This window comes from Marmota marmota, unplaced genomic scaffold (assembly GCF_001458135.2).
Source record: "Marmota marmota marmota unplaced genomic scaffold, marMar, whole genome shotgun sequence".
Lineage (NCBI taxonomy): Eukaryota > Metazoa > Chordata > Mammalia > Rodentia > Sciuridae > Marmota > Marmota marmota.
Window position 1 is genome coordinate 1,546,205 of NW_026000245.1, and position 25,338 is coordinate 1,571,542.

The following is a 25,338-nucleotide window of genomic DNA, read 5'->3' on the forward strand; positions in this document are numbered from 1 at the left end:
AGCTGTACAACTCCTGATGCAGAGCTGTCCTTTAGTGACCTAATTAAAAATTAAAACAACAGCAAATTGTCAAGGGTGGAAAAGATTTGAAGTTCCTGCAGTCTATATATTGTATTGATAGTCTATATATAAAAATGAATTGAAACACAAAGTTAATTTTAAAGAGGATAAATACAAAATAGAATGTGTTTTAGTACAAAAAATCATTTTATACATGGAAATGAGGTTTTTATATCAGGACACAAACTCAGCCTAATATATGATGAACTTAATGCATTTTGTGCTGCTATTTTACTTGTAATTACTCACAACTCAGTTTTTTTTTCCCCAAGGAAAAATACTTTCAGAATTTCAGCTCATTCTTCACCAAGGAAATAGAATCTAGAAATAAGCCAGCCAAATGAGAGAACACAATGGTTACATTTCTAGATATGGATATCGTGTTCAGTGTGGACTCTGTGAAGCAAAGGAAAGCAGAGGTCCTAGAATGGAAGTGGTGGTGGGTGCTTCAGAGTTACATCCACCAACCTACTTTTGTGCGGATCATTTACAGTGTGCAAAGTGGATCACCATTGAGAATATGCTCCAACATTTCTAACTCCCATATGAGAAACCAATAATGTTTACAAATTAGTATAGTAACGTAGTCAACAATTATTGGCCACTTATATGTGCCAGAAACACAGGACTTACCAGTGTGAGACTAGTTTGAAACTTGCAATTTACCTGCCTCAGCCTCTTGATTTGCTGGGGATTATAGGCATGTGCCACCATGTCCAGCCTCACATTATTATCATTTTTTAAAGCAGCTCTTGATCAGTCAATTAGCTAAAAGTATGACTTGGGCTCATTGCTTAATCTTTCCTGTATTTGTCTGTCATCTATAAAATGCAGGCAATGAACTGAATGGTCCCAGGGGCTTTTTCAGTTAATAATTTGAAATTTTCAAACATACAAATAGGAGTATAGGTAATAGCTTACTGGAGAAATTGGAAGATTTCTGTTAAGAGTTCTTACATATTCTTGGATTTCAAGATCCAAGGGACAGAGGTGGTGTATCTGAGTCTTCCCATCACTGAATTGCTAGTGATGCTTTCAGTATTTAAAATTCACAGGGTCCAAGGGCATACAGAATTCAAGTTCAGTCTAGGCAGCCCAGATTGGGAGATAGACAGTGCATGGTAGCTTAGGCTTCAAGGAGGTAGTGATGTTTAGTACAAGGTTATTAACAATATTATGGTTCACAGGAGATCTATTCTGATTAATGCAGTTGTCAGCTAGTGGCTGGGGTGTCATTGGATGTCTGGGAGCCCTAGAGGAGAAAATACTTGAAAATTTTTGTTCTAGCTATGTTCTGGAAGGCACTCATAGGAACAAACAATGGCAAGAGTACTGAAATTTAATTTTAGGTATTTTAGGGATCAGCAATCCTAAGCTAAAGAAACTGTAGTTAACATAAGCAGAAAAGTGATATTATTGCTTAAAGAGCTTGTGGTAGATCATAGGTTTTACTGGATCAGGTTTAGGAAAAGGCACAAAACAGAGTCTAGCAGCAAGGATTGCTCAACAGTCTCATCAGTATGTTGTCTTCAAAATAAATGAGCCATAACTGATTTCATTGATTCTGTACAGGATTCAAATTCCAGACAAGAATTTTCCTCAGCTCTCAACTCTATGCTATCCAAAAGCATCTTGATTTTTTTTCAGTCATAAGAAATGACTGTATATAGTAGGTGAAGGAAATTAATAAAAGAATATTAGGGTATTATTTCCTAAAGAAGAGAAACTAATATCCACTCTTCAGCTGAACACCCAGAATCTACTCCACAGCTTCTTAACTGGTAGGAAAGGGGACTCCTAAAGATTACTGATTTCAGATCTCACTCCAGACCTCTGAAAGACTGATATATCTGTGGCATATTAGCAAGTTAAATGATGTTGGAAGTTATGAAATTTGCTAACAATTATGGCTAATTAAAAATTATAGCTAACATTTATTATCATAATCATCATACTCACTATTAAATATAAGCTGAATGGGAGGAGCTTTAGGCAGAAGTGGAATTTCAGTTTGGTTTAGCTCTAAGTTAATTTAGACTTAATGTAGAATACTTGGAGTAGAATAAAATATGAATAAAAAATTTACTACTGTATCTGTAATTATCTCTGTGACTCTGGACAAGTCACATAACCTCTCTGAAACTGTTCTTCATTGATAAAGTATGACTAATAGAAATAATAACATGGCCTACTGTATAGCATATCATGAGGCTCAAATGAAGTAATATATGTAAAGTGCTTGAAATGGTCCCTTGCACAGAATAACACTATACGTCAGCTCTTCTTCTTAGTGGAACGTTTAAAGTTCACTAGTGCTTTTCACATATATCACTTCATTTCACTTACATAAAGAATCCTATGATAAGATTAGCCTTTTAAAAAATTTTAATGATGACAAAGTGGAGGGTACTCATATGAGAGATTCATTTCTTCATTTTTAAATCCAGTTACTATTTTCTTTTAGATCTTATTGGGTGTATAGAAATTTTCTCTGAAAGACCTCCATAAAGATAATTTAGGAAAGAGACAAAATGTTGGCTTTTAATGCTGGCTAAGGATATTTAATAAAAATGCATAGTTCCATTTTACAATTTTAGTCTAACCCATTTATGCATGCATTCAAAAGAAACACATTCTCCTAGCAGAAGTACAGATACTCTTCGTTCTTCATACTTTAAAAGTGAAAAATAGATTCTATTATAATGAGAAAACAATGGTATTGAGTTCCTTGTCCTAAGATACAAGATGACCTAGTCAATAACGGCCCTCTGTCTTCTGCTCTACCCCCACCTCCATTCTTTTATTTGTACCTTCTACAAATAAAATCTCTTCCAGGATTCACCATTGCTTTAGTGGTAATTACAGGTTCCTCAAAGATTGTGTAATATATTGCCAGTTGACAAGGCAGAGAACAAGTAAAGGTGTTCATATCTCTTTTTTCAGATTTAAAGAAATGGAGTAAACAAGGGCTACTTAAATGAAACTTTTGGGAACATATCATAGATTTCTTTTTAACTAATTACTTCTTTACATGTTTTTCTTGATGATCCAAGGAGTTATGAAGACATTTTCTTATTTCATAAGATGGTTTAAAATATCAAACAATGTCCATAGGATCATGCTGATCAGTTCTAATCATGAAATAGAGATAAATTTTTTTATAAGAAAAAAAGGTATGATTTTGGAGCCAGTTTAGAGAAGCTATGCTTCAAATGTATTATTTATTTCCATGTCTAAGAATTGGGAATTAACTCTAATCCACATATGGATGTCTGATTTTGATCCTTGCATTTTGAAAGATTTAACTTGCTTTATCCTCAGAAGGTGTTACACTGACTTGAAAAACAATCAAACACTAGAATAAACTTACAGCTATTTCATTTAAATAAATGCCACCAGTTGGAAATCTTTGCATCTTAACTGCACTTATTTTATTTTCCCAAATGTAAAGGAATGTTTCCGTTATTCAATTTTATTTAATCTAGAGCAAATTTCCCACCACTATAATTATTGCAAGCACATGCTGCATATATCTAAAAAGAACATTTTGTGAAGAGTGCAAACTGGAGTTTTACTGTCAGATTATTTTTTTATACTGTTTCTACTGCCAAATTAAGATAAGCTGTTTGTAGCTGAGTGTCAGGAGTGCAGAGAGCTTGTTGACTTTGCTGCTTACTGCCTAACTCAATCCTGGATCTGACCAGTTCCATGACCTTAGGCAAATTACTTGAATAGCTCTGTGCTTGCATCCTCATATATTTGGAGATAATAATATACTTATCAGGTTGTTAGATGGATTAAGTAATCAATATTACTTAGTAGAGCTCCTAGCACATACTCAATAAATGTTAGGTGTTACTATCTGCCTTAATCAAGAGAGGGTGCAAAGATGCATAGCTTGTGGCATATATGAAAAGACATTCGATTTAAAAGGAAAACACCAAGATCATAGTGACCTTAGAGTTTTATTTTTCATGTTTCCATTGGGAATAGTATCCTCATATTCATTTGGAGTTGAAGACATTCTTGCATTTCTAGATATTTCCAGTTCTATTTTTTGTTTTGTGTTTTTACAATTGGAGGGCTGCGTTCTCTCAGATCTGTCTCATGTTTTCTTCTAGGTTTTATTAAGTTGAAAGATAAATGTGTAATCTGCGGTGGCAAACTTCACTTCCACATTGTAAAGGTCATCTTCCCAGGAGAGTTGGGTTCTGGAGCTCTCCTGGAGGGAACACTGTGCTGGGTAACTCCAGGGTCTGCTCTATGTCCTCCAGGCAGGTGAGGGCAAAAAAGCACACAGTGCCAATGCTGCTTATGATGCCATCTCTTAAAAGTCATATAGGGACCTGAAGTGGAATGGCTTGGTTCCATGCTTTTCTGATTATGCCAGGATGTATCCTGGTGTATCACAACTAAAAAGAATAAATTTAAAAAATAAAAAAATAAAAATAAAAGTATTCTCATTAAAAATAAAAACAACAAAAACCCCCAGGCTCCCCAAAGGAAACACAGGTAAAGCAGAAGGAAGGAGACTTTTCCCCCAAATTTTAAACTTTGTTTCAGGGGATTTGGTGCTCTTACAAAATGAATGCTGAATGTTGAGTGAGAGAAGTCTATCCCTTTCCTTGATGGTTGAGTGTCTAGCATTTCTCATGTCCCTGAATGATTGATCATTCATGACCATGTCTTAGCAGTTAAGTCGTTAAAGCTAACAGCAGCCCTGTCCCCTCATAAGGTGTCAGGGGTGCTATGCTCAAACTCTGAAGTTCACATGGCATGGCAAAGGCCCAAAGTAGGAGAGTTAAGTTAAACACAGGAGTAAAATTAAATTAAGCATCATTTATTAATTATTTCTATCTTACTATGTTCCAGAAAGATTTAAGAAAGCTAGAATTTCATCTGTAGGGCTGAGAAATATGTTTATAACTAAGTTATAATTACCATATATATAATGATTTCCTAGAATAAGAGGAATTTGATATTATTAGGGTAAAGTAACATCAAGTCTGAATCTCTCTTCATGTTCAGTACTCTATGCCAGGTCTATGAAAAAAGCTATAACATCTCTTAAACACAGATTACAACAATTTTTAGAAGTACTACTGATGGGAAATCATTATGTATTTCAATAAGGGAATTCATATCTAAGTACAAACTTGTTAATTTTTTAAAGTGCTATTACATTCAACTGATATATTTACACATTTATAAATTCACTTATTTTTAAATGGATCATGAATAATTAGTTTCTAAAAAATACTTTTTTAGGCATACCCAGGGAAGTTTAAAAAATCCAATTAAGTAACTTGAGGTGATTGAATTTCCATGTTCTGAATAATTTTACATGTATATTCAATCCTTCTGTTTAGCAAAAACAATGAGAACACATTGGTAGACATTGGAAGCACCTGTAAGATTTCATAAAATAGATCACTGAACAACAGCATTTCTGATTATGCAGTATGTCTTGCTGAAGGTTTAAAATATGTATCTTAGAAGTTCCCAAATTATGCTAATACTGCTGGCCTGGAGATCACACTTGCTCAGAGACAACTACGGTTAGTATAATTGCCAGGTAATATTCTTGCCCCCTGGGCTGGCTATGGAATACTTACAAATACTAACTGAAATAAAATAAAAGTTCACAAATCATGTAAGCAGCTGGTGCAAATTTATGTTAAAATATCAAAAGAAAATTTTATGAATTCAGTGTATATACATATCAATTATAAAACTGAGTTATTTCAATGTCTAAATGTTAGAACATTTTCTTCTCACAAGCTTTGTTTCTTATTAGTAATACATCCTTAAAACTCCTTTTATATGCAAAACAGGGGCTGATGACATTTCCTTTGGCAATTTTCTGTGTCTGTCTACTTAGAATATTCTTAAAAGACCAGCCTATTCACGGCCCAAATAAATTTAGTATTGTCTAATTCTCCAAAAAATGAAAAGAAATGAATTTAATCTTAATAATAATAACAATTTTCTACATTTTTTCATTACTAGTTAAACATCACCACAATTTTCTCATTTAGAAAATTTGGATGTTTGCTTTGTATACTGACTGTTAAAACAATTTTAGGAAACTGACAAAAGATAAAGCTTGGCATTTTTTAAAATTTGTGTAAATAATTGGTTTGTACAGAAAGTTGGTGTCTAATATTTGAGGAATAAATGAAACTAGTTACCATAAGCCAGAGCAATTAATATTTCTCCCCTACAACATGGCCTTCATGGAATCTATACATATATATGTAAATTTAGAAATGAGTATGGCTTTTTCCCCTGCCTTTATAGAAACATACTTCCTTTTGCTATATAACACCAACAAATATACTTAAAATTTTAACAGCTTGTGAAATAATTGCATCTACTTATAGATTCAAGAAAAAAACAATCATTTTTGTTTTCTTTTCCTGTTTCACTGAGCATTTAGGCTATGTTCTACACTTTCGCACCCCTTTAGAACATTATTGTTTGGAGACTATCTATAACTTAGCTAGAATCTTGATTAACAAGAAACTATAACTCAGAAAAAGCCAAAGTTGCTGTTCCTCAAAACGGTGTTAGATAGACAGCTGGTCTACAGGGTTTGAAGATACCAAAATAAACTAATAATAAGCTAGTAATTTCAACTGTTGTGCCATAAGAGTCGTACTTGAGGGCATATAATACTATAAGCACAACTGCAAAGAAATTTCATTTGTGAAAAAAATCTCATGAAGTACCTAACAAGCGGTGTAGCTTAGTAAGACTTTGGACTAGGAGATGGAATTCCTGAGGATGAAACTTAACTCTTCTACTTTCTGGTTGTGTGGACTTGACCAAATTGTTTAACATTCTTTTGTTTGAATTCCTCATATCTTAAATGGAAATAATAATATCTACCTCATATGGTTGTTGGGAGGACCAAATAAATTGTTATATGTAAAATGATAATTGGATGTTATCACATAATAATGGGGGTGTGGAAAATAAAAGCTCACTGGACTAGACAAAGGGAATGAAAGGAAGGGAGGTGAGGATGCAAATAGGAAAGTTAGTAGAATGAATTGGACATAACTTTCCTATGTTCATATATGAATATATGACCAGTGAAACTATATCATGAACAACCACAAGAATGGGACCCAAAGTAGAATAAGTTATACTCCATGTATATATAATATGCTAAAATATAATCTACTATATGCATATCTAAAAAGAACAAGTAAAATAAAATGCTTAACTTAGTGCCTGGCTAGTATTATATATGTATTACTATTATATATGTATCATTTATTATTATTATTCATTTATAAAATTTTTATTATATATTTATTTAATGTAAATATCACATAATTTAATTAATCATGTACTATTAATTTATTATCATATATAAGAAAAACCATGAGTATTAGCAATTATTATCATTTTTTTATCATTTCCTCCAGTTTTAGTATTATTTTATGGTCTTTATTTCCCAGCCTTATCCAGTTTCAATACTGCCTAATTCCTACTGTCTCCATTCTTTATATTCCCCAAACTTTAATTCTAAAATTAGAAATTAGCCAAATCTAAATTACTATAATATTATTAACTACTATAATTCTAGGTTGACTTTCTTACGTTTCTTCTCTTTCCCTCCCTCCCTTCTTTCTTTCATTTTTCTCTCTTTTACTGAAACATACAAAAACAAATGTCTCATTTTATTTTCTTTTTTAACAGCATATTTAAACCTCAATACTAAACTTATTGCACATTTAACTCTGTTACTGATTAAAACAGAAGGTAATGAAAGGTTGGGTATCATATTCTTGCCTGAAGTTAAGTGCTTACATAAAAAGAAAAAAAATGGAGATAAAATATCATTCTATTTTATATAGTAATAATGCTCCTAACATCTCATATCTCCTATAATAGATAAGATTTGTAGTTTAACTTTCAGACCTTGAAAGCTTGAATCCTACTGGAATTAAAAATTTGTCTAGTTACAAAAGTTTCATACTGATCATTATGTTGGTTGGGTGCAGTGGGAAAAGGGCCACTGTGATGCACTGCTACTTAGGAATCTTTTTAAATAAATATGGAAGAGAGAAGATGGACACGTCACAGGAAGTGGGTTTTGTGTAATCTTACCAACTGAAGTGACTGACAGAAACCTTAAGAGGTGTTTGTAGGATCCAAATATAGAAAGACCTCATCCAGGATCTAGAATTTTTGTGTTCAACTGGTACTTGTGTTAGAATAAATTATTGGCCTCTAGTCTCCACTCTCTCCTGTATTCATGCCTTTTGCCACATAGCTTTGCTTTTTCTCCCACTACAAGTGGAGTGTACTTTGCTATTCCTTTTCTTTGGGCTTGGTTATTTGATGTACTTGGGCCAACGTGTGTGGGTGCAAGTGACAATGTGATATTTCTCAGCCCAGCCTTTTTCATCTTGCTCAACTGTCACTGCCATAAGAAGAGCTTCCTCTAAATAGCTGCTTCTCTGTCAGCCTATATCTGAGAATAAGCACATGTGGAAGAGACCAAAGCTTGACTTGTTGCAAGAAATCTAACACAGTGTGTTAGGGCTTTGTGCATGCTAGGCAAGTGTACTACCACTGAGCTATAGCCTCAGTCCAAGTCTTTATTTTTTTAAGAAAGCTAGACACCCCCTTTCCCCCATAACTCTGGCAGATGATATAATTTTATATATATTGTTGAAGGAATTAGCAAGGTTTTTTTTAGTACCAATGGCATTTAAAAATGACAATTAAAATAAAAATCACATATAATTAATAAAGCAAATTTATATTTGGTGTACTTCAAATTGCACAATAAGAAAGTATATAATGTGTTCTATTAAGCTTGTTGGTTGTGCTTTTAATAATTGAAATGAAGTCAATTAAATTGCATAACTGGAAAATTCAACCAACACTTTTATATAAGTATAAAGTATATTTTCTGGTTGGATTTTAGAATTTATAGAAGCATCGTTAACAACTTAATTATATACAACTTAACTACATTTAAATAATCATAGCAATTTTGTAACACAATCAACAATCAAAGCATGTATTTGTTGAGAAAAAAAAACAATGCACATTTTAAGGAACTAAATAATACTTTCAAAAAGATTTGACAAATATGTTCATTATATAAAATTAAATGCTCCGAGTTTTCCAAATATTAAAAAATTTCCTCCTTCTTTATAAGTACCCTCTATGGTAACACAAGAGATGTAAGCACAGTTATGTAAGAAAATATGTTTTAAAAACTGCATTTATAACTAACTGTTTTAAGCACTTTGTATTGATAAAGTCACAGAATTCTAAGATATCCTTCATTATCTTTTAGAATCTATTACATGAAAATCTTTCACAATTTAAATATTTGTTATGAGAAAGATAATTAAAGGTCCATTTTTGAGAATAATAGAGCTAGACTATATTGAGTGACATAAGATACAATTACATGGGAATGAGGCAAGTAGTCTCACCTGAACAGACTGATTTTAATATAGAAAGATGACTCATAATCTATTTATCCACAATTGAAGACTAACCTTTAAATTGAATTAATGATTACACTTAGATATCAAATTAAAAACATTCATTTAAAATATTCTTGAAAATATTTATGCACAAGATCTTCTGATATTTGTAAATCATTAGGGAATTGAGTTATTTTCAACAATTTCTATCTCTGCTGAGTTCAAGAGAATGCCCAGTCTCCATAAATAAAAAGTAAACAGAGGAAATGCATCAGAGAGCTGGAAGATAGTTTCATCATGGTTCTGAAGAAATCTCTTGACTTCTGGGTCATCATGCCTTAAATTGGCAGTGTGGTCTTTGGTTTCCATTTGAAGAAGCTGCTCTAGAACCCAGAACAAGGAGAAAATATTTTCATAGCGTGTCACATCGTAACTGGCTTGTACCTACAAATAAATAACAAAATATATTAAAAAATAGGGATTGATGGGGAAGGAGAAGGGACAGGAAAAAGAGGAAGGGTGGAATAAATTTATGCTATGTACATACATGAATACACCACAGTGAATTCCACATTGATTTATATCTATGAATCACTAATTAAAAAAAATATAAATAGAACAAAGACCAGAAGGAAAATGGGGAGAGAGGAAGGAAAGGAAAAGGAACGTATTGGGGACTGAAGTTGAGAAAATTATATTCTATGCTTACAAGATTAAGTAAAAATGTACCCCAATACTATGTATAATTCACTATTAATAAAAATAAATAAAAGAAAAAGCATTTTAAAGGAAAATAAAATCATTAATTCAAGTCCAGTTGATAGTCTTATTACCTATGTAATTTTCATAATTGGTATTTTGAGATGTTCTGGCTTAATTAAATTTATCGTGGTCCACAAAAAAAAATGTGAGTGTAGATTAGCTCATTAAGATGCCAAAAATATTTTCAGAAAAAGTACAAGTTTCGGATTTATTTAACATTTTCTGTCTTCTTTTCCCTTTGATTGGTGGAGGAGAGGATAACAAAGAAGAAAATTTCTTATTTTCAAAGACTTTATAATCATAATGAATGACTAATGACTTATTTTTCCCTTGACAATTTATAAAGCTTCAAGTTTTTTTCTTTGAACTGCTATACACATTGAGCATCCCTAAAACCCCAAATCCCTTAATCCAAAATGTTCTAAAATCCAGAACTTTTGAGTGTCCACATAATACCCACAAGTAGAAAATTCCATACCTGACTTTGTTTCTGGTTGTACTCAAAATGTAGGTGCACTACAAATACTGTGTAAAATTACTTTTATAATTGCATAGGGTATATATGAAACACAAATCGATTCTGTGTTTAGACTTGGGTTCCGTCCCCAAGATATCTCATTGAGTATATGCAAATACTTGGAAATCTGAAAACATCTGAAATAGGAAATATTTCTGGTTCCAAGAATTTTGGATAAGGAATACTCAACTTGTAATTAATTACTCAGATTATCTGAGAATACTTGGCATAGAACCTTACACATAACAATATTGAATGTTGAAGTCAATATTTTCTCAAAGATTTCCAATACATGATACTTCTGCCAATGGTAATATGAGGATATTTGGGAGTAGGATTTTAGGGCCATGTTTGGATGAAAAATTCACTTCCAGAGCAGGTAGAGTTATGATCATTAAGTGACTAGATGTGGTCTCATGCTAAGTGTATGCAAGGCAGAGAGGAGCGACATTATACCAAACCAGGTACATGGATATGAAAAGAAACATAATTGCACCTTATAAAATTTATTTGGCCTAAATATAAGGAAAATAAAAGGAAGGCCTAAAAAAGTGGACAATGGTAAACATAACATGAAACAATAGCAGTATCAGTGCAAAAGCAGAAGGTAGCTTTATTATTTGCTTACTAATTAAGAAATATGCCAGAAGCCCTGTGAGATAAACAGAATGCTTATCAACATTCTACAGGCAAGAAAACTGGGCTTCTGAGAAGTAGACTAATTAGAACATCGAGTCTACTGATCATAACCAGGGACATTTTTTTCTTATACATTTCATTTGTTCATTAAAAGTCCATTACCATTGGGATAAAAGAAAGAAATGTGTTAGAAACATTTACCAAATATATTCACTGTGATAGTACAAAAATGAAAGAACATTCTTTTAGATTCAGGGGAATTTATACTTCAAAAAGGTGGTCTGATAAACAAATATACCTTTATCAAACTGAAAATAAATAGTTTCTTTAAAGCTTATAATAGGACCTAACTCCACTCTGCACACACATCTTCCCTCAAAAGTAGCCACTATTATGCCACTTCAGAGCTGAGCCATCACCTATTCCAACTACAAGCCGCAGACTACCTGTGAGTATGGATACTCCAGATATGTTCTCTGTGGCTACAATGCAATCTCTCACATCTTAGACAAAGTCCCTCCTATAGCAGGAGAGTTTGCACTCTGGGATCCAGAGCCATGGTCTTTGAATGTGCCTATGTTTTAGACATTAGCTCAGATACCATACAGAACTATGCCCTGCACTAACCCTGGAACACTACAACTCTGACCATGACTGTGCTCCCATTCTCAGTTTCCTGTTTCACAAGTATTCATGCCTTGCATACTGTTACCAATGCAGCAGTGGGTGTACCAAGAAGCAGTGCCATCACTGGCTGAGGTATCACAGTAACAGTCCCTCAATATGTCCCTATGTTTCAAGGATCAGGTCTATGGATGCTTTCTACTCATCACTCTTGTGCTGAGAAAACCTTGAGAAAACCTCAGCAGACTTTCCTGGTGGAAGAAAAGAGTTTGGAAGTACCATAGTAGACATCACCACAAAAGATGCCACTCAATAACGATCTCAGAATATTCATCAAGACTGATCTCATCAGCAGAGCTGCAAGACTACAAAGCTGTGCTGTCACTGGTGTTGGAACCACTGCCCCACCCAGTAAGTATCCTCCTACTCCATGGCACAGAGGGGAAGGCCTTCCCATACCAAAATTGGCCTGTAAAGTCAGAGATGACTGTTCTATCAAATGCACAGATAACAATGTAAGGCAATAAAAAATGTGAAAAATTAAGGAGACATATCCCTAAAAAAAGACGTAATAATTTCCCAGTAGCTTATCCCAAAGAAGTGAAGATTTACAAAATGTGTGATGAAGAATTCAAAATAATTATTTTAAAGAAGCTCAGAGAAATAGTTCAACAAAATCAAGAAACAATGAATGACCAAAATGAAAAATCGCGCATATAAACTGAAATGGTTTTTAAAAAATAAAGAAAAATTGAAGCTGAAAAATAAAATGAATGAAATAAAAAATGCAGTTGATAGTGTTAATAGAACTCATCAGAAAAAAGAAAAATTTACTGTAAATATAAAAAGAGAATGCAAATAAATGAAGAAGTTGAGTATGATTATGGGATATTATCAACAGAGTAAATCAAGTCAAAGGAGTGAGAAAAGGGGAAGAGAAGGACAAATGAATAGAAAGCTTATGCAAATAATTAATAGCTAAAAATCTCTCCAAATTTAGGTAAGTTTATAAACATCCAGGTGCAGGAAGGACAAGTCTGCATTCTCACTGATTCCAAACAAAAGTGCACCAAGACAAACTTTAATCAAATGGCTAAAAGTAAAGACAAAGAGGATTTTGAAAGCAGCAAGAGAAGCTTATCACATCTATGCAGAACCAATATAAGCCAGGAGTATATTCAAGGTACTAAAGGAAAACAAACAAATTCCAACCAAGAACACTTTATTTGGCAAAGGAAAGAGTTCATCATCATCTGAATTCTCTTACAATCAATGCTAAAGGAAATTCTTTAAGCTAAAAGAAAAGGATGTTATCTAGTAATATGAAAGTATAAAACTCAGTGGTATAAAAGTACACAGTCAAATTCAGAATATTCTAATGCTATAAAGGTGACATGTGAATTGCTTATATATTCAATATAAAGGTTAAAAGAAAAATATTTAAAATAATAATATCTATAATAACTTGTTAATGGATACACAGTATAGAAAATATAAACTATGACACCAAAATATGAATTGTGGGAATTGGAATAAAATTGCAGAATTTTTATAAGACCAAAGATAAGTTATTTTCAGGTTAAAACAGCTTATTTTATAAGCTATAAGACTGTATGACTTTTTATAACCACCTCATATCTAATCACACAAGAGACAGTAAGAGAGGAAGAAAGGAACAAAGGATCTATAAAACAACCAGATAAGAACAAAATGGAAGCACGAAGTTCTTACTATCAGTAATTATGCTGAATATAAATACATTAAAGTCTCCAATCAAAAGTCAGAGAGACCAAATGAATAAAACAAACAAACAAACAAAGACCAAGTAAATGCTGTCTAGAGGAGACTGACTTTACCTTTAAGTACATATATACACTGAAAGTGAAGGGATGAAAAAGATATAACATGCAAATGGAAACCAAAAGATGGATAGTATGGCTACATAAAAACTCAACCAAAAATATTTTAAATCAAACTTGTAAAATTAGACAAAGAAGGTCATTACATAAAGATAAAGGGTAAGTTATTCAGAACTGTAAGTACATTTGCATCCACCATTGAAGCACCTAAGTATATATATAAAGCAAATTCTAAGAGTTCTAAAGAGATAGACTCGAATATAGTATTAGTAAGAGATATCGATATCCAACTTTAAACAATGGATAAATAATCCAGATTCAAAATAAATATGAAAACACTGGACTTGAACTATACAGTAAATGTACCTAACAGACTGACTTAAAACATTCAATCCAACAGCAACAGAACATTCATTCTTCTGAAGTGAATACAAAGCTTTCTCTAGGAAAGATCATACTTTAGCCTACAAAACAAGTTGTAACAAATTTAAGATTAAAATCATATCAAGTATATTTTCCCACTAGAATGGTAGGAAACTAGAAAATTCATCAATAATGGAAATTAAGCAGGTTCCTTAACTATAAATCTAAAAAGAAGACATTAAAATATATCTTTAGGCAAATAAAATGAAAACACAATAAACCAAAAATGGGATGTATTAAAAGCTCTAAGAGAAAGTATGTAGCAATTAATGTTTATATTAAAAAAGATTTCAAATAAACAACATAACTTCATACCTCAAAGACTCAGAAAAAGAATAAACTAAACCCACAGTAAAAGGAAGGAAAAAACAAGTATCATGAACATAAAAGAAACAAAGACAAAAAACAACAGAAAAGATCAATTAAATTAAGAATTCATATTTTTAAAAAATAAAAACAACAAAACTTTTGGCAGGCTAAGAAAAAAAAGTAAAAACTCAAATAAATTTAAAAAAATGAAAGAGGAAGCATTATAACTAATACCACAAAAATACAAAGAATCATAAGAAATTACATGAACATTTATACACCAACAAATTTTTTAATCTAGAAGAAACAGATAAATCCCCGGACACAAACAACCACTAAGAATGAATTTTTATGAAGAAATAAAAAAATCAGAATAGGCCAATAATAAATAGGGAGACTGAACTAGGTAAGTTTCCCATCAAAAAACATCCCAGAAGCTGATTTCTTCACTGCTGAATTCTACCAAATTAAAGAAAAATGGAATACTTCTACAATGAAAATTATTAAATACTGAAGAAAGAAACTAATTATCTCAGAAGATGGAAAGACCTCCCATGTTCTTAGATAGAATTAAAATTGTCAAAATGGCCATAATACCAAAAGCATTATACAGATTCAATGCAATCACCATCAAAATACCAATGACATTCTTTGCAGGAAAAAAAAAAAGTTCTAAAATGTATTTGGAAGAGTTATAGACACAGAGTAGCCAAAGCAATCCTCAGCAAGTAGAGTGATGCTGGAGGCATCACAATACCACATCTCAAATTATACTACAGAGCTATAATAACAAAAAAAGCATGGTATTGGCACCAAAGCAGACATGAATACCAATGGAAAAGTAGACACAGAAACAATTCCACATAGTTACAGACATCTGATACTTAATAAAGTTGCCCAAAACATACACTGGAGAAAAGATGGCCATTTTAAACAAACAGTTCTTGGAAAACTGGATATACATATGTAGAAGAATGAAAGTTGACCTCTGTCTCTCATCCTGCACAAAAGCGAACTGAAAGTGGATCAAAGACCTAGGAGTTAGACCAGAAACTATGCAACTGCTAGAAAAAATTTACAGGGTCAACACTCCATCATAAAGACACAGACAATGACTTCCTTAACAGGATCCCTTGAGTTCAAGACATAAAAATCAAGAATCAATAAGTGGGATGGCATCATATTGAAAAGGTTTTGCACAAAAAAAGGAAACAATTAAGAAGGTAAAGAGAGAATCTAAAGGATGGAAGAAGATCTTTGCCAGCTGCTCCTCAGGAAACTAAGAATATATGGAGAACTCAAAATATTAACACCCCCCAAATAAAGTTCCAATCAATAAATGGGAAAACGAACTAAACATAGATTTCTCAAAAAAAAGAAATACAAATTATATATATATTCAACATCCTTAGTAATCAGGGAAATGCAGATTAAAACTATATTGTGAGTTTATCTCACTACAGTAAGAATGGCAATTATCAAAAATACAAATAATAATAAATGCTGACAAGGTTGTGGGATAAAAGGTACATTAATATATTGTTGGTGGGACTGCAAATTAGTACAACCACTTTGGAAAGCAGTGTGGCAATTTATCAAAATAGGAGGAATGAAACCACCATGTGACTCAGCTATTCCACACCTCGGTATTTATCCTGTATGTTATAGTGATGTAGTCACATCAATGCTTATAGCAGCATAACTCATAATAGCCAGTCCAGGTATCCATTGACAGATGAATGGATAAAGGAAATGTGGTAAATATTCACAATAGAGTTTTATTCAGCTATAAAGAATTAAATTATGGTATCTGCTGCTGAATGGATGAAACTGGAGAACATTATGCCTAAGTGAAATCATACAGGAAGTTAAGGGTTGAATAATTTTATTTACAGAATATAGATCAAAATGATGGGAGAGAAAAGGGTAGGAGGGTCCCATGAATATTGAAGGGAGATCAGTGGAACACAGGAAGGATATAAGTGGGAGGGACAAAGAAGGGGAAAAGAGAGGAACAGTGGAATGAAATTGACCAATTTTTGCTATGTACATATATGAATATACCACAGTGAACTTCACCTTTATATCTATAAAGCACTAATTTTAAAAAAGTATAAATAAATTGAAGGAAGACCAGTAGAATAGAGTAAGAGGAACAAGGGAAAGAAAGAAGGGAGGGAAAGGGGAAGTACCAGGTACTGAGGTAGAGCAAATTATATTTTATGCTTGTATGATTTTCTCAAAATGAACTCCAACATTATGTATGACAATAATGTACTAATAAAAAAGAAAACATCATTCACAATAACTATAAAAATTCCCAAAGTACTTAGAAATAAATTTAATGAAGGAGGCAGAAGCTCTTTAGATTGAATACTATAAAATGTTCGTGAAAGAAATTATAGACAGAAATAAATGGAAAAATATACTGTATTTGTGGATTGAAAGAATTAACATTAAAATGTCCATAACACTGAAACCAATCTACAAATTCAGTGCAATTCATATAAAAATTTCAGGGATACTTTTCACAGAAATAGAAAAAAAAACATTCTAAAACTTATATGAAATCATAAAAGACTCTGAATGCCAAAGCCATCTTGAACAAAAAGAACAAAGCAGGAGGTCTTACACTACCTATCTTCAAAATACACTATGAAGCCACAGTAATCAAAATAGCATGGCACTGGAATATAGACAACTGACCAGTGGAATATAATAGAGACCCTAGAAAAAAGCCCACTCATCTATGATCAATTAATTTTCCACAAAGTTGCCAAGAGCACATAATGGAGAAAGAGCAATCTCTTTAATAAGCAGTGCTGGGAAAACTAGATATCCACACATGGAAGAATGAATTTAGACCCTCATCTTCCACCATTTACAAAATTCAACTCAAAAAGGTAAGAGATTTAAGTGTCAGACTTGAAACTAAAAACTGCTAGAATAAAACATAGGGACAAAGATCTGCAACACTGGTCTGTGCAATAATTCTTTTTAGATCTATCCCCAAAAGCATAGGCCAGAAGAGAAAAATAGTCAAATGGATTGTGTCTAACTAAAAAGCCTCTGCATAATCTATTTAATCATCAAAAGAATGAAGAGTCAACTTACAGAATTGGAAAACATATCTGCAAACAATGTACTTAATAAGGGGTAAGTATCCAAAATATGCAAGGAACACAAATAACTCAAAGTTAAGAAAATATAAAGTGATTTTAAAATAGTAATTTCTTAAAGGAAGATACATAAATGGCCAAAAGGTGTAATCATCAAGGAACTGCAAATTAAAACTACTACGAGATATTACCTCACAACTTTTAGGTTGGCTACCTTTTTGATGAAAAAGTCTAGAGATAATAAGTGTTGATTAGAGTTTGAAGAAAAGATAACCCTTGTACATTATTGGTGGACAAGCAGATTAGTGCAGCCATTTGTGGAAAAGTTCCTCAAAAATTTAAAAATAGAACCAACATATAAACCAGCAATGCCACCACTGGGTGTGTGTGTGTGTGTGTGTGTGTGTGTGTGTGTGTATATATATATATATATATATATATATATATATATATATATATACATACATACATATATGTATATACATATATATATATATACACACACATATATATACATGTATATATATATATATATATATATACACACACACACACACACACACACACACACACACACAGAGGAACTGCAATCAGGATGTTGATGGGACCCCTGTACTTATGTTCAGTGCAGCATTATTCATTATAGTCAAGATAGGGAATCAACCTGTATGTCCAACAATGGATGAACTAATAAAGTAAATGTGAAATGTATTTCAAGGACCACTAGTCAGTTCTAAAACAAAAGGAAATTCTGTCATTTGAGACAACGTGAATGAAGCTGATGGACAACATGTTAACCGAAATACGTCATGTCACTTACTTAAAGACAGATACTGAATGTTCTCGCTTACATGCATAATCTTAAAAAAAAAAAGCTAAACTCATAGAAACAGAATAAAACATTGATTTTCAGAGGCTTTTAGATGGGAAGATTGGGGGTACGTTAGCTACAGGACACAATTTCAGTTAGATAAGAAGAATAAGTTAAAGACTTCTATTGCACATCATGGTAACTATAGTTAACAACTATATATATTATGTACCTAAATTGGTTAGGGCTTTAAGTTACAGTGGAGTTTTGTGAATCAAATGATTACTCTTTTCAAAGTTATTTAGGTTATTTCTAGTTGATAATGATTTTCATGTATAACACAATTTCATAAATAGTAAAGAATTCCTAATCTATACCAATCAAAAAATAAGAACTGATTTCCATCTTGATAAAGACAGGGCACCCCAGTTCATTTTAAGACAAGGTGTTTAATAGGTAGAGTGGGTCTTAGCATCTTGCCATTTGCTTTGAGGATCCCACTTTGAGCATGTGTAGCAAGTGGATTGGGGTTCCAGCTGCAGTGTCCCATTTCTTTATGCTCTTCCATACTTTTTTCTCTTACCAGAATTTATCTGTATTGGGTTCCAAATATATCCTAAAATGCCTATTATTATAAGTAAGTTGATTAACTTTTTGGCTTCAAAATATCAACAGCTTACAGAATATTAATTTGAAACTAACTCCATTCCCAACTCTATTTTTTAGGGACAAGACAGGAAGGCACATACATGTCTTAGCAGTCCTCCCTCTTAACAGGACTAAAATGGCATATCTGTGGGGGAGATCTTTCCTCTAGTTCCCAAATTTCTTTATTCTGGCAGCTGCCTCTTCTGTTTAATCATATGATCACACACTTGCTGAATTGTGACATAAGCAGAATGAAAGCTAGAATAATTGGTTTTAGGAAGAAAATTCCCAATACATGTGGAAAAGACTTACCTGGAAAACACTCAGGTGTTCTGCCTGAACATTCACTCTGCCAGAGAACTAAATGAACCTTTGTACACACATGGGTTGCTTTGATCTGACACAATGTTGTCAGTACATCTTCCACCTAAGTCTTTCATTATGAATGAGTTTTCAGAGGAAGCTTCTATACCATGGCTACTTCTCATTATCTGATCCCATTTTACATAATGGGAGTCTTCACATGAGGAAATGCTTCAGTAGTAAACAAAACAAAACACTAGTTTTTTTTCTTTAGCTTAATAATCATTTTTTTATTTTTTAATTAGTTACAGATGATAGTACAATGACTTTGACATATCATACATTTGAATCAGAAGGGATATAATTTTTCATTATTCTGAGTATACAGATTGCAGAATCACATTGATCATGCAGTCAACTAAATTTTTTAAAGAACATTTTCAAAATCAAAGTATTTATTTATTTATTTTTATTGTTATTGTTCTTGAATCGTGCCTGAGAAAGTAAAAATGTCCAAATATTTTTTAAAGGGTGTAAAATATTAATTTTTATTTATATATTAAATTATACTTCAAAATGTAAATTCTAAAGTTCAGCTACAGACACATGATACTAATTCCTCATTATTGTTCTAGTTGTAATTCAGTGAAAGTTAACTTGACATTTTAGTGGAGACTTACTATCCTTGAAGGAGACAGTGCTAATTGCTTAGGCCATATCCAATTTTTCTTCTTCATCAATACAACCCCACTTTTGTTCAAGGTAAGAATAGATGAAGCAAAATTTTCAAATTCTCCAGTCACCTTTTGGGCTAATTTTAAGGTGCAAGTAACTGGGTGGGGCTCTTGGAAAAGTTAATTAGTGGTAGGACAAAAATGTTGAAATGAACATTTTGCTCTCTCCATCACTGTTCTTAGTTGGAAATTTAGACCCAGTACATGGAGGTACAATAGCCATCATCAGATATGCAATCTGGTTCACCCATAGATATAAAGGGTCATATTCTGAAGGGCACTATGCAGCTCAATATACCCAACAAGGATGCCTGCACCTTCTTCCATGTCAGCGTTCCCCTCTTCCATTTTGTTCTGCTGAAATGGGAACCATGAGAGTTCTTCCAGACACAGAAGAAATTTTTAAAGTACTTTAGTCTTGAAAAGGTGCCTCCTTAGGCTATTTCTGACATAAAATAGATAAGAGATATCTAAAGGGAAAAAAGAATGTCACATTCTTAGCAGAAAATGTAACAAAAGGTACTATATATTTTCGGTTTAGTTTTTAATTGGGATGTTTATATTTCATGCTATAAGATATGGAAATGTATTAATCCAATGATTTAATAACTTATGCATGCAAGCCAAGGGCATGCAGAGGTGGAGTCTGGCCTGTTAAGAAATAAGCATGCCGCTGTGGAAGGAGCAGATACACATTTTCCTTTTTGCTCCAAAAGCAAGAGGAGAAGGCAAAAATTAGAATTTTACAGAGGAGAAAATTAAGTCAAAGAGTATAGCCACATAATCTAAATGTTAAATTAAATGTTCACTGATTATAATATACCATTAGCTCAGTTTCCTATGTGCCATATTTTTCTGGACAAAAGCATTAAGTAAGATCCCACCAAAATTAGTTGTCTTCTAAAAGAATGAATTCAACACAATCCTTTAAGGAAAAGGTCAGTTGTCACCATGATAATTAAGTGGGAAACTTATTCTTGACTTTTAATAAATTGTCCTTTTTTATTTAGTAGAAGGCAGAGAAGGCAGTAGATTTTAGTCTAGTATTCTAGGGGGATGAATCTAGGGGTATTAACTCTGTCTGAGCCATTCACTAAGCAGCTTGCAGCTTCAGAAGCACAGGAGAAAGCTCAAAAAAACTGACAAGCAGGGGCTCACCAGGGGCTAGCACTTATTGTACCTGACCATGCTTGCAACAGTGCTCAAGGACAGAGCAGAGAATCATGTGCAGATTTATATACATAAGAAATCAATAAGCTTATGATTACAATAGAAGCACACATTGATTTATACTTTGTCTATTACAAAGGTTGTATTATATCCTTTCTATCTCCCCACAACCTGGGTGCTAGTCCCATAGTGAGGAAGTATAAAGCTCTGGTCAAAGCATAGTGCAGTTAATTAGGGAAGATTTCCTGGTGATGAATTGTGAGCCAGAGCACAAAGGAAGTGAGGGGTATAGATTGGTGAATTATCTTTTGATCAAAGTGTTAGAAAAAAAAAGAATAAAAAGGACTTCATGTACATTAATCTGTTTTGCTTTATACAGATAAAAAGCAAAGTTACCTGCCTAAAATGTAGACTCCTAGGAATTAGTCCTAAGGGGGTTTTGTATAATTTGTGGGATAACTAAAATTAAAAAATCTACTTTATATACAAACAGAGATATGAAAAATTGTGGTATATGTGTGTAATAAGAATTATAATGCAAAAACCCCCCACAAAGTACATGTATAAAGGCATGAATTAGCATGAACATACTTTATATACAAGATATGAAAAATTGTGCTCTATATGTGTAATAAGAATTGTAATGCATTCCGCTGTTGTGTATTTAAAAAAATAAAATCCATTAAAAATAAAATAAAATAAAATAACTAAACTAATTAAACTACTAATATTTGGGTTCTCGTTTTGTTCCTATGGAAAATAGGTTCAACAAGTAGGCAAGGTTGTGCACATTAAACTATTCATGAAAGAAATATATACATAAAACAAAAGTTTTCAAAAACCTATTTTTCATTAGGTAAATTGTTTAATGATCTTATCATTAACCAATTTTACCTGCTTTCTTAAATCTGCTTCTTAAAGCTGAATTTATAGGACAAAATGATAGCAAAACAAGTAGACTGAGTAAGATGGCCTGTGGTCAAGAAGAGTTTGGGCAAGAGTCACAGAAAGGAGAGAATGATTTGCATTTGTTGACAAAAATATGGACAAAGACTCTCAACAGAGATATAAATGGCTGAGTCAGTAATTGACATCTTTGAGAAAATAAAATCTTACTAAGCAAGCTTCTTTGTAAAGAAATACTGACAAATTTTTTAAAAAAATTATTTGTTCTTTAGTTGCACATGACAGTATAATCTATAATCTCTTTTAAAAATATTTATATAAGCATGCAATATATCATATTCTAATTAGGATCCCAGTCATGGATATACATGTTGCTGAGGTTCACTGTGGTATATACATATATGTACATAGGAAAGCCAAAGAATATAAATGACTGAACTGGAATTTAATAAGCAATGAGTATACATTAAATTGACAGTATTCCAGATTCATTCCACTGGAATACTGTCAATTGAACGCATACTTATAGTTTATTAAATCTCAGATCAGTAACTGACTAGCTTTGTCATCTGGGTAAGGTATTTCTAAGTTCTCTAAACCTCATTTTCCTCCTCTAAAATTTGGAAATAATAACAGCAACTCCTTTGGTGGGTTACTGAGAGGATTACATTACATATTTAAAACAGCACAGGAGCACATTCATTCAAATAAACATTATATATTATCTTTTATAACCATCATCATTATCATGTTTTTACCTAAAGTGAAAAAAAAAAAATAGTTCTCACACTCAAGGTACACTGCACCTCTAAGAATGCTACCATATTATTGAGGTCAATTATTGAAAATATTTCAAGTTTACTCTCAATTATTCCCCTAGAGATGTGTAAAAATCAAATAATAACCAATTATGTATCTTTTCCTATCAAGAAAGCCCTTCATAAACTGAGACAGCAGAGAATTTCTTTTGTATATAGAAGTGTAGTACTAAGGGATCTAAATGTGAGATGATTATTTTAAAGCCTTTCTGATATTGGAAGGCCCTGATCTTCTTGTAACTGAGTTAAACACAGTCTGATGGGATGTAAACAACTGCAAAGTGTCCTCCAACCCTCTAAAAACAGCATGGCATTTTACATAAATGCTATCTTGATTTCTTTACCTTTTCTAGTTTCTGATTAAGGTGAGATGGATAAACTTGTTCAAATCTCTTCTAGAGGTGAGTCAGTAAAAATGAGTTCTGAATCCTAAGTCATGTGACCTTTTAGTGCCTAACCCAATAACACCATACATTAAATCTCACATACTTTAAAATTTTGTATTTGCACATTTCTCTGGAAAAACACCCTGTGGTTTGACTTCAATTTATCACTTCTTTGGTTACTGAATTAAGTAGATTGGTGGTTATGATGTTATGATCTATGCCACATCAACTTTAATTCTCTGATTTGTATATATGAAGAATAGGGAATTTCTAATATATGACATTCAATTTCTCTGTTCTCACAGATCTCCTGAGTCAACTTTAAATAGCTTTACCTTGCATTTCAACAGTTTTCTCAGTATCTGTACCCTTAATTATGGGACCAAACACCTGACCCATAAAGATGTTTCCCTATTTTATACTATAATATTCTAATACTCTAAGGCTAGAAATTCCTTTCGGGTATATTTAAGAAGAAAATGGATCATTTAAATCTGGACTTGCATCATGAAAATTCTTGACAAAACAATACAAACCAGATAATTAAGTTATTAATAAGAGAGACCATGAAGTGAAAAACAGGGCTCAGGGATGAGGACTAACTCACATGTGAGTAGTCAGTACTTCAAAAATTTATGTATTGGTGTGTTTTGTTCTTTTCCCTCCCTCTTTTCTGTCCTTTCACAAACACTCCCAGGGTACCATCATGCCTATTTCAATGGTAGGCTCTGGGGATACAAAGATGAATAGGATGGAATCCCTGCCCATCAGTACTTTGAGTACAAGTTGAATATTTTATAAAATGGTTGGGACCAGTATTTCAGAATTCAGTTTTTCTCCAGATTTTGGAATATTTGTATATACATAAATGAGAAATCTTCAGGATAGGCTCCAAATCTGAACAAAAAATTAATTTACATTTCACATATACTTCATATACTGTAAGTAATTTGATATTTTTAATGTGCTTGTGTTTTGAATGTAACCTGTCATAGGAAGTCAGGTGTGGAATTTTCCCTGGTGGTATCATGTCAATGCTCAAATTTTTTTGGATTTGAAACATTTTGGATTTTGAGTTTTCAAATTAAGGATTCTCATATTGAGATAAGAAAGCAATTCAATAATGGCAACACAGAGTGCAAGCTATAGGGGTTATGAAAGAACTCAAAAGGAAAGAGGAACATGGTGGGAGGAGATGCTAAAGGGCAGAAAATGAGGTGAATCAGGAATGATGATCATGTAGGTCAGATTCCTCCTAAAGAATATGATAGGAGATGTGACTGGAAACTTCTTGTCAGCACAGATAAAACCTCTGTTTGAGTATCTGTTAAGTCATTTATTTATTTGTTGACTTTTTCTTCTTTTAAGGAATGAACTCCATGCAATGAACCTTGCTCTTAGAACTGCTTTCATAGTGTCCCAGAGATTTCAATATGTTGTATGTGTATTCTCATTCACTTCTAAAAATTTTTTGATCTCTTCCTTGATGTGGCATAATATATAGTCTATTTTATTTTATTTTTTATTTTTTTATTTTTTATTGTTGGTTGTTCAAAACATTACATAGTTCTTGATATATCATATTTCACATTTTGATTCAAGTGGGTTATGAACTCCCATTTTTACCCCATATACAGATTGCAGAATCACATCAGTTACACATCCATTGATTTACATATTGCCACACTAGTGTCTGTTGTGTTCTTCTGCCTTTCCTATCCTCTACTATCCCCCCCTCCCCTCCCCTCACCTCCTCTCTCTCTCCTCCTCTCCCTCTCATTCCTGTTTC

The 25,338-nt window shown here is 32.6% G+C and overlaps 1 protein-coding gene across 1 annotated transcript in view; it reads right to left on the minus strand.

The window, feature by feature from the left end:
• Positions 1-7,379: 7,379 nt before the first annotated feature.
• Mei4 (meiotic double-stranded break formation protein 4) overlaps positions 7,380-25,338 on the minus strand; it is a 182,207-nt gene continuing 164,248 nt past the window's right edge. Inside the window, exon 5 of the mRNA XM_015506605.2 lies at positions 7,380-9,965. Within this exon, the coding sequence (XP_015362091.1) occupies positions 9,699-9,965 (267 nt within the window). The 3' untranslated portion in view covers positions 7,380-9,698. The remainder of the gene's footprint in view (positions 9,966-25,338) is intronic.